The sequence below is a fragment of the Chionomys nivalis genome, chromosome 10 (genome assembly GCF_950005125.1).
Source record: "Chionomys nivalis chromosome 10, mChiNiv1.1, whole genome shotgun sequence".
Lineage (NCBI taxonomy): Eukaryota > Metazoa > Chordata > Mammalia > Rodentia > Cricetidae > Chionomys > Chionomys nivalis.
In genome coordinates, this window is record NC_080095.1 from 43,285,856 (window position 1) to 43,297,008 (window position 11,153).

Below are 11,153 nucleotides of genomic sequence, written 5' to 3' on the forward strand. Positions count from 1 at the left end.
CAGGTCCATTTGATTAGAATATTTTTCCCAACCCTTCAATGTCTTTTTTTGAGGTTCAAGTGTTTTTCTTGTGTGCAGAAAAAGGATGGATTCTGTTTTCTTAACCAAAACTGATACAAAAGGCCTGTGCCTTTTTATAGGTGAGTTGAGTTCATTTATATACAGGGATATTAATGACCAGTGATTGCTCCCTCCTGTTAAATTAGTTTGCATTGTTGTTGATGTTTATTTGTGTGTATTTCCCTTTTTGGGATCAGCTGCTATGAGACCATTAATTGTCTGTGTTTTTGTTGATGTGGCCAACTTCCTTGGGTTGACGTTTTCCTTCTAGTATTTTGTGTAGGGCTGGTTTGTGGCTAGGTATTGGTTAAATCTGGTTTTGTCATGGAATATCTTGTTTTGTCTTTCTATGGTGATTGAAAGTTTTGCTGAGTATAGTAGTCTGGGCTGGGATCTAGTGGTCTCTTAATGTCTGCATGACACTTGACTGGTGTGGGACAACTCTGTATTCTGTCAATTATGTTTTAAATAAACACTGCTTGGTCAGTAGCTAGGCAGGAAGTATAGGCAGGACAACCAGACAGGAAGTAGAGTTAGGTCAGTGAGAACAGCAGAGTTCTGGGAAGAAAGAAGCCCATTCCTCCCCAGTCCTGTCCAGACACGGAAGAAGCAAGATGTGACCTGCCCTGCTGAAAAAGGTACTGAGCCATTTGGCTAACATATACTAGAATAATTGACTAATATAAGTTATAAGAGTTAATAAGAAGCCTGAGCTAATGGGCCAATCAGTTTATCATTAATATAATCCTCTGTGTGATTTCTTTGGGGCTAACCAGCTGTGAGACCTGGTGGGAGGACAGAAACCAGGCAGGACAGAAACTCAGACAAAAAAAGGCCCCCAACACTTTACCATGACCTGGCTTTCATTGTCTCCAGAGAAAAGTCAAGTGCAATTCTGATAAGGCTGCCTTTATATGTTACTTGGCTTTTTTCCTTTGCAGCTCTTAATATTCTTTCTTTACTCCGTATGTTTAGTGTTTTGATTATTATGTAGCGAGGGGACTTTTTTTTTTTTTTAAATCCAGTCTATTTGGTGTTCTGTAAGCTTCCTCTATTTTCATAGGTATATCTTTCTTTAGGTTGGGAAACTTTCCTTCTATGATTTTGTTAAATATATTTTTTGTGCTTTTGAGTTGAACTTCTTCTCCTTCTTCTATACCTGTTATTCTTAGGTTTGGCCTTTTCATGATGTCCCATATTTCCTGGATATTTTGGGTTAAGCTCTTGTTAGATTTAATATTTTCTTTGACTGATGAGTCTACTTCCTCTATTGTATCTTCAGCGCTTGAGATTCTTTCTTCCATCTCTTGTATTCTGCTGTTCATGCTTGCATTAGTGGTTCCTGATCATTTTCTCATGATTTCTATTTCTATAATTTACTTGGTGTGTTTTCTTTATTGACTATATTTCAGTTTTCAAGTCTTGAAGAGTTTCTTTCATATGTTTTATTGCTTTTTCTTGGTTTTCTTTAAGGTATTTGCTGATGTCTTCTAATTTTTTGTTTGTCTTTTCCTCTATTTCTTTGAGGGAATTTCTCATTTCCTCTTTAAGAATTTAATTCTCCTGAAGTTATTTTTAGGTCATTTTCTTCTGCTTCATCTATATTTGGTTGCTCAGGTCTTGCTGTTGTGGGGTCTTTAGGTTTTACTGGTGTCATGTTGCTCTTTGTGGTGTTGTGTGTGTTCTTACCTTTTCTGCTCATCATTTCCTTTAATAAGTGTAGTTGGTGCTGTCTTGTAATTCTGTTGATTAATCTTCTAGGTATCAGTGAATCCAAGGCTCATATAGTTGTTCCTCATGGTACAGTCAGTGCCACAGTTCTAGTACCCCATTGTTCACACCATATTCCTGGAGGTCGCTCAGCACTCCTAAGCTTTGCTCCACTCCCTTGGAGTTTTCTGTCTCAGGCATGCTCTAGCCTAGGATGGTGGCTCAGACTTGTTTCTGTAAATGTCCCTAGTCTGGATCTGTTCCTGCAGAGGTCCCTGACTTGGGGTTGGTCCGGTAAAGGCCTCTGGCTCCTGTCTAATCCCTTGGAGTTCCCAGACATGGGTGTGCCCTGACCTGCAGAAGACCTGGCTCAGACTTATTCCCTTAGAGGTCCCAGACTCATGCTGAGACCTGTAGAGGTTTCTGGTTCCTGCCTATTCCCTTTGCCATCCCAGACCAATGCTCACAGGCACAGAGGTCCTGGCTCAGGCCTACTCCCACTGAGGTCCCAGATTCACGCCCAGACCTACAGAGTTCCTGGCTCAGGCCCAGTTCCTCGGAGGTCCTAGAATCACGCCCAGACATTCAGGGGTCCTGGCTTAGGTCTACTCCCTTGAGGGTCCCAGATTCACATCTGGACACTCAGCGGTTTCTGGTTCTGGCTCACTTGCCCAGAGGTTGCTCCCCTGTACCTGTTACTGTGGAGTTCACTGTCTCAGGTCTGCTCAAGCCCAGGTAGCTAGCTGGCTCAGTCCTGGGCCACAAGTGTCTCTGGACTGGATCCGTTCCCACACTTGTGGAACTTGCTTTCTCAGGCCTACTCCAGCCTAGATCCAGTGTGATATTTTGTGTATGAGACAGATGATCAAGATCCCTTCCAACTAAGTTATGTCACAGTGCAGGAGAGTTAATATATCCCTGAGGATATGCTAACTGTAAAGGTATACTGCCAACTGAAGACAAATTGCTTCTTATCGGTGGTCCTTATGGACAGGCACAAAGAAAAAGTCATTTGCTAAATAAATAGCTGCATATCATGTACCAGGAGATGTGTTAATTTGCTCAAGTAAGGACACAGCATCTGGTACAGCAGCTGCAATTGGAGTCACTACCTGAGTGAGTTTTTTGATAGTTGACTGTCATTCTCCACATCCATCTGTCTTCTGCACTGTCCAGATAGGAAAGTTAGAGGGAGACATGGTGGAGATCACCACCCCTGCATCTTTCAAGTCCTTGATGGTGGCACTAATTTCTTCAGTTCCTCTGGGAATGTAATACTGTTTCTGATTCACTGTTTTCTGTTACAGGAGGGAGTGGGCTGCTACTCGTCCCAGCCTCCCTGCTAACTTACACCTGAAATAATCACATAGAAGCTATATTCACTTAAACACTGACTGGCCCATTATCTCTAGCCTTTTATTGGCTATCTCTCACATCTTGATTTAACCCATTTCTGTTAGTCTGTATATCACCACGAGGTCGTGGCTTGCCAGGAAAGATTCAGCATGTCTGATTCTGGTGTCTCCATGGCAGATCTCTGACTCTGCTTTCTTCCTCCCAGAATTCAGTTCTGTCTCCCCGTCTACCTAAGTTCTGCCCTATAACCAGGCCCAAGGCAGTTTCTTTATTAACCAATGAAAGTAACACAAATACAGAAGGATCTCCTACACCATTTCCCCTTTCTGTTTAAACAAAAAGGAAGGCTTTAACTTTAACATAGTAAAATTACATATAATAAAACAGGTATCAAGCAAGAATTACAGTTACAATATTTATATCTACTTTGGCCCATCATGTTACAGAATGGCACCAACATGTGGACAACTGCATCCACATAAAGCCTGAGACAGCTTGGGAAGTAATTCTAGAACAAAATAACAGCATTATGCATGGTTTCTTGGTAGCAGCAATTTCTCAGGTCTGCTCTGCTTGCTAGAGGCAAGCATGCACTCTCATTTGGGAGAGGCTTCCTGACTCAGCTTTAGCTGTAAAGCCTTGCAGCTCTTTTAAGAGGTCCTTCCAAGAAACACTTAAATAGTGTTGATAAAAAGCTGACCGCATGCTTTTCAGTTTTCAGCTGTAGCAGGAAAAAAGCTATGCTGTTTTAAAATGCCGGCTTTCTGGGCTCTCCTGCCAGGGTAAATTCTGACTCTTTCAGGCAGGGGGTCTGACTACGAAGCATTGAGTGTGGTTTTTGAACAGACTGCTGCAGCTTGCTTGCTGGCAGGGACCTTGAAATGCCATAGAGTTGTGGCAAAAACACAGCTGTAGCCGGTACCTCTGCCATGAGGCTGAAATCTCAGAAAGCTAAGAAATGGGCTGGATCTAGCCATCAAAGCCATGGCTTTAATCCTCTCTATATTGCTTAGCAAATTAAAGACTCACATGGTCAGAAAAAGAGAGATATACAGTAAAGAGAGATTCAAAGATGAAGAAATCCTCTAAATGGTTTACAGTGTGTTAAACATATATGCAAGCTTGGAAGAGTAAAGAAAAGGTTAAAGTCCTTAAAAAAAAGAGAGAGAGAGAGAGTAGTTGGGTTTGGTGGTACACACCTTTAATCCCAACACTTGGGGGGCAAGGTAGACGGACCTCTGTGAGTTCAAGGTGTGGTGGCACACGCCTTTAATCCCAGCACTTGGATGTTTTCCCCTCTCCCACAAGGCCCCCTTTTCCTTTAGAAAGGTCAGCAGACAAGCACTGAAATCTTAAAAACAACAAAGTGAGAAAGTGTCAGAATAAGTGCCTGATTGACACGCATGGATATCCTGGTTCTCAACCTTTTGCCTATAAGGTGGAAGGCTCCATCTTCACTACTACCCCATCCTCTCTGTTGGTGGTTTCCAACCACACCTACAACGACAGGACTCGTTCTTGTTATACACTCCCCTGCAACTATAGCTCTTGGCATTGTACAACCTAAAGACAATGGTAGGAGCTAGTGTGTGTATTCAACACGTAAACTACTCCAGCATTATTGAAGATACTGCATCAACTTTGATACTTTTGAGGGAGTGTATCACGTCTTAGATGCTGAGTGTAATCCCTGGGTATTTGACAAAACAAAGAATTTTCCCATTGTCACATAGGGAAGTTCAGCACCGCTACTGAAATTCTGATGTCTAAAAACATGAATGTTTCTTTCATTCATGCATCCATTTAATTCACAAATGTCCCTCTTGAGAATAATTTTCCATTAACAACAAAACAGAGAATAATCTACTAGAGTTGCAAACAGACCAGGACAATGCTCACAGTAGTACACACTAATGAAGCCCATATTTGACACAGGCATCTAGAAAACTTTTAACATGGACATCATAAAAATGTTTTCTTTTTTCATGAAAAATGATCTGGAAGATGGATTTACATATAGGAGTATAAAGAATGTGACCAAATGTTGGGGCACAGTAGAGTGGCGGGGCATTTACCTGGCTTGGGTAAGGCTCGGGGTTCTTGACTGTGTTGCTCAGCACCACAAAACAAGACAAAAACAATTAAAATCCAAACAAAACCTCAGACATGATAAATTACGTGATATTAAGACTCAACAGTTAAGAATGTTTACTGCTCTTGCAGAGACCCAGAGTTTGGTTCTCAGCATCCACGATGGGTTACCCACAACCACCTGCAACTCTGGTTCCAAGAACTGTGACTCTGGCCTCCACGAGTATCTGCACCCACATTTACAAACAGAGAGGGGGGAGGAGAAATGAGGATGGAGGGAGGGAGAGGAGAGTGAGAGAGGAAGGGATATTTTAAGAAACAATTATAAAGCACAAATTTAAACATAGAGGCAGAATTTTCACTCCTCGCTGATTTTATTTCATGATGAAAATCTCAGACTTCGGAAAGTCACACTGCTGGCCGAGGAAATCATTGATTATTTCTTGTAGCAATCGACCTGATTTTGTTCATTGGGTGGCTCCAGTTCGTATGGAATGAAATTAATTCTCTTTTACAGGATGATGTCTCTTTCTGGTGTCTATAGCTATTATTGCTTTTGAAATTCCACCTAAAAGAAGTGATACTAAGATAAGAGCCATACGAGTAAACAAGACAAGTAATATTCTGTTCACACTCACTCGTATTTTGGCTCGAAACCATTTCTTAGAGGAAATTGAAGGGCCACTGTCTGGACTGCCGCCTGCTCCTCTTTGTTCACAGTTTGGTGGCTGCCAACCTTGCATACAGTGACAATTACCTCTGTTGTTACATACCCCTCTGAAATTACAGTGGCTGATGTTGCATCTAAAATGAAAGTCTTGGTGAAAAACACAGGCTCTATCTTTGCAGAATTTCCCTGGTCCACAATTTGCACCATCCACTACAAGCCCCATTTCCGGAACTTCTGTCCCATGGTGTGCATCATACCCAAAGCACTGCTCTTCTTTAATACCTCGTACCTTTATGTGATGAAATGTAGTGTGCTCACCACCACCAGGAACACGACTGACACCATCACAATGTAGCAGTCCACAAAAAATACCGTCATCTTCACACGCGAGAGGTGTGCTTCCGCCTCGCTGTTTCACTACCCCACAGTTTCCGAATCGGTCACCTATGGTATTTAATTTATAGCATATTGGGGCAGCATCCTTAACTTCATATCCAAAAAGAGCTTGGCACTGCAAATTACGATCACTGCAATTTCCTGACATGCAAACTGCTAGTGGTGAGCAGGGAGTTCCATCCTGGATGTAAAAATTTTCCGGGCAATTCTGGGAGGTTCCATCACAGTATTCTGGAAGATCACAAATGCCAGCTTTGTCTCTGCACAAAGTTCCAAATGGTGCAAATGAGCACTCCTTACAGCAACCTCCTATATTACAAGTAGTGCCCTGAGTAAAGACGCAAGAGGTTGTACAGCACCTGTTGAAGGCACACTCTTTCAAGGAGCCGCAATCACATTCCTCATTCTCATCCACCTTCTTGTCTCCACAGCGAGGAACTACATATTTAAAATTGTCATATTGAGCACGATTTTCACTCAGGCATTCGTCCCATTCATGGATCCTCTTATGTACTGCAGCTTGGGAGCAATTACTTAACATATCCGTGAGAATGGGATAATCATGCATGAGACAGTTGCTTCTTCTGAAACAATAACAGCCTGGAGCATCATGCTTTAAACCCATAACATGACCTGTTGAGTGAGACATAAAAACTGCTATCAGAAACACATGGCGGCTTGCAGCATTTACATATGACACAGCCCGGTTGTGCTGGCACAGAGTGTTACTATGACCCATGTATTCATATTGTTGAATTCTAAATCCTGTTAAAATTACTGAAGTGGAGGCCTTTAACTCATGATGAAAATTTGACTTATAATCACCAAATGAGTCCAAAAGTCCATTAGCATTGTTTACAAAATTGGTTATATTCACTGGGTCTGATTGCCAAAGACATATAGCACGTACAAAGACAGCTATGCCACTTAGCTTGTAAATGGTGTCTGATATGCTGTTCATAACCAATATCATCTCAACTGAACGGGACATATTGTTGAACGTCTGGCTCACTGCAGAACTCATCGTGTAGTGGACTCTTAACACTTTCACATGCACGCGCCACAAATAGACTGGAGCTGCTCTGGGAATCCCAACAAGCTTCGTCTCTTCAAGGGACTTATCTGCCTCTGCCACCTGCTCTTCGTTTCTACACCTTTTAGACTCAAGTGATCTTTCTTCCACTACAAGCAGAGAAATTACATGCTCAAATTTGGAAGAAGATGCCAGTGGTTTGATTTCATAAGTGAAGTCATCCACCTGTAGCATGCCATTGAGGCCTCCATTGCAGGTGTCTAGTGTGGCCTGGGACCCAGGGACCCCTTCCAGGTAGCTGTAGAAGTAACAGTCTCGAGGAACAAATGGGTAGTCCTCCTGCTCGGCTCCTTGGTCGTTAGTAGTGTATACAGGAAAATTTTCAGGAATCATGTTCTTCTTGAGCTTCATGTGGACCACGTGTCTTTGTCCCCTGAAGCGCATGCTGTAGGTGATCTCGGCTGGCATATCACTTCTACCCATCCTCTGGGGGACCTTCCTGGGAATCACAACTTCAGAGGTAGTGAAGCGCCATTTTGGCGGGCTATGGGAACAGACAGGGCACAACAGTACCCAGAGCACAGATAGCCAGAGAGAACCTCCCAGGAGGACCCGAGTGCAGATAGATGCCCGGAAGGGGGCCATGGACAAAAGCAAATGTAGTCCACTGGGGGCAGACAAGACTAAGACCCCAAAGTTTACACCATGTCATGAGGAGAGGAGAGTGAGGCAAGAGGCTGACAAGCTCTGATAAGTAAAGCCAGAGATGCTGTTACATAACAATGCTGTGCTCAGCCAAGCTTTGTGTGCTCAGTGATCTGGAGAGCCTATGGCAAAGCCCCAGGGCTGAGAACAAAGGGGGAGCCACTTGGAGAAATTAGGACATATTTATAGCAAAACACTCATAAGTCTTTCTAAGGTTTGTATCTTATCTGTCCAGCTAAGTTCCTTGGGTTGGAGTTTTCCTTCTAGTGCTTTCTGTAATGTTGGCATTGTGGATAGATAATATGTAAATTTGGTTTTGTCATGGGATATCTTGTTTCCTCCATCTATGGTGATTAAAAAATTTTCAGGGTATAGAGTCTGGGCTTACACCCATGATCTCTTAGTTTCTGCAGCATATCTGACCAGAACCTTCTCACTTTCAGAGTTTACATTGAGAAATCAGTTGTAATTCTGATAGGTCTGGCTTTATATATAAGTTGGCCTTTTTAATTTGTATCTAAATATTCTTTCTTTATTCTGTATGTTTAGTGTGTTGATTTATTATATAGCGAGGGGACTTTCTTTTCTGGTCCAGTCTATTTGGTGTTCTGTAAGCTTCATTGGCATATCCTTATTTAGATTGGGAAAGTTTTCTTCTATTATTTTGTTGAATATATTTTCTGTGCCTTTGAGTTGGACTTCTCCTTCTCTTATCCCTATCATTCTTTAATTTGGTCTCTTCATGGTGTCCCAGACTTCCTGTTTTTTTTTTTTTTTTTTTTTTTTTTTTTTTTGTCAAGGATTTAATGTTTTCTTTGACCCTGAATCTAATTCCTCTATAATATCTTTAACTCCTGAGATCTCTCTTTAATCTCTTATAATCTGTTGGTTATGCTTGCATCTGTAGTTCCTGTTTGTTTATACACATTTTCCATTTCCAGAATTGCCTTGATTTGTGCTTTCTTTATTGCCCCTATTTCAGTTTTCAAATCTTGAACTGTTTGAGCTGTTTGCTTTGCTTGTTTCATTGTTTTTTTCCTTGGGTTTCTTCAAAAGATTTATTAATTTCTTCTAATTTTTTGTCCTTTCCTCTGTTTCTTTAAAGAAATTTTTCATTTTTTCTTTAATGGTCTGATTCATCTTCATAAAGTTATATTGAAGGTCATTTTCTTTTTTTAAAAGATTTATTTATTTATTTATTGTCTACACAGTGTTCAGCCTCCTTGTATGCCTGCAGGTCAAAAAAGGGCACCAGATCTCATTACAGATGGTTGTGAGCTGCCATGTGGCTGCTGGGAATTGAACGCAGGACCTCCCGAAGATGAGCCAGTGCTCTTCACCTCTGAGTCATCTCTCCAGCCCGAGGGCCATTTTCTATTGCTCCTTCTGTGTTAGGATGTTGTAGGACCACTGGGTTCCGGTGTTACCGTATTGGTCTTTATGTTATTGGGTGTGTTCTTATACTACCATCTGCCCATCTCTTCCTCCAGTGAGTGCAGGTGGGGCCTGGGGCTTAGGTGGTCACTCTTCTTCCAGGTGAAGATGGGCCCATGCCTCTAGCGAATACTGATAAGGCTCCTCTTCAGGGGCATTCTGGATCAAGGGTCCAGTGATCACAGATGTGGTGGGGTATGGTAGTGGGTGTGTGAAAGCTGTTTGGGGTCTCTGGGGCTTCGAGTGTTTATATTTCTATGTAAATATAAACATATTATATATATATTTATTTATGTAAATATATATTATATATTTACATATATATGGGACTTAATTATATATTTTGTTTATTCGTTTATCGTGTTTTATTTAGAAATTTGAAGCAAATATATATTTCATTTTACACAATTTTATTTATAATTCTGAAGTTAGTATGGAACATACACTACAATTCCCATATTTTGATTTTCACTGAGCTTTCTTCTGAGACTAAGACAAGGAGAGACATAAGGCTAGCACTGTAAGCTCTTGGTCTTCTCTGAGAACTGATGGGATTCTGTGTTTAAAGGCCATCAGCGTGCCAAAAACAACTTGCATTAGATTTCTATTGGAATTACTGATGAAGCCATGTCTTGTATCCATGAAAATCCATCCTTAAAAGAGAAATTGCACCAGGAAAAAATTACTATAGGAGGAAGCTGAAAAAATATTAGAGGGCTAGAAGCTAAACAACTTCGCAGTACATAATGGTAGGATTTCCCAGAGGACGAGCTACCCCTTCAGAAAAAGATCACAGTTGGGCTGTGGAAAACTAGATTATTTTCTCACAAGTCTCAGTTTAGGACCTTGAGTATGAAGGACAGGGTGCTGTTTGGTCGTGCTGGTTATTAAGGAATCAAGGAGAGAAGTGTTGCAGAGCTGGTAGATTGGCCTCTTAGTGCTGATACTTTAGGGGCTAGAAAGAACGTTCACTGAAAGCCCTAGCAACATGGATCTTGAATGGGAGGATGCTACCCACTTGGATCTGGCATCAAGGCTGTTTGTGGTGTGACCTGATAAGTCTGGTAGGAAGAAAGGGGCATGTCTCGTATTCAGTGTTATTTTCCTAAAAAGTAAAACTACCAGCACCACATATATGCATCTCCATCCTATTTTTCCTCCTTCTAGTTATTATTCTGCCACTTGAAATTAATAGGAAAGTTTTCTTTCTTCCACTAAAAAATTTCAAAAACAGATTAAATACAGTGGCACAATCCTTTTGGAACACAACTATCTACTAGGCAAATAGCACAAGAAAAATGACAGCTCCATATACAATTTCACCAGCAAAGCTATGTGAGGAGCTGAGATTTGAAACCCACCCCACACCCACACATAGGGGGGTGTTATCATGTCAGGGTTACAACTTGCACATTATTCTACAGCTCCCAATGCACCTAGCCAGTCTGTTTTCTTTTCTCCATCTTATCAATCCTACTCAATTTGCTTCACATAGAAACTCCAGTATTTTTATCTGATTTTATCAGGACTACTGGAGCAGTGTGCCTATTCTAGCCAGTTTAAATCAAAAGTCCACCACAGTGACTTTCTAAAGGAATAAATCTGAATCCTTCCTAAGCTGGAAAGAAACTGCTTCTGGAAGGGTTCTCTGCTATTTCACCTATGGATTGCACATTGCTACTTACTATGTCTGTGGGA

At 41.4% G+C, this 11,153-nt stretch overlaps 1 protein-coding gene across 1 annotated transcript; it reads right to left on the reverse strand.

Annotated features, from left to right (window-relative positions):
* Window positions 1-5,717: 5,717 nt before the first annotated feature.
* Window positions 5,718-7,961, reverse strand: LOC130882260 (disintegrin and metalloproteinase domain-containing protein 21-like). Its single transcript, XM_057782169.1, has one exon. The coding sequence runs from the start codon at window positions 7,959-7,961 to the stop codon at window positions 5,718-5,720; it is 2,244 nt and encodes a 747-aa protein (XP_057638152.1).
* Between the last annotated feature and the right edge of the window lie 3,192 nt (window positions 7,962-11,153).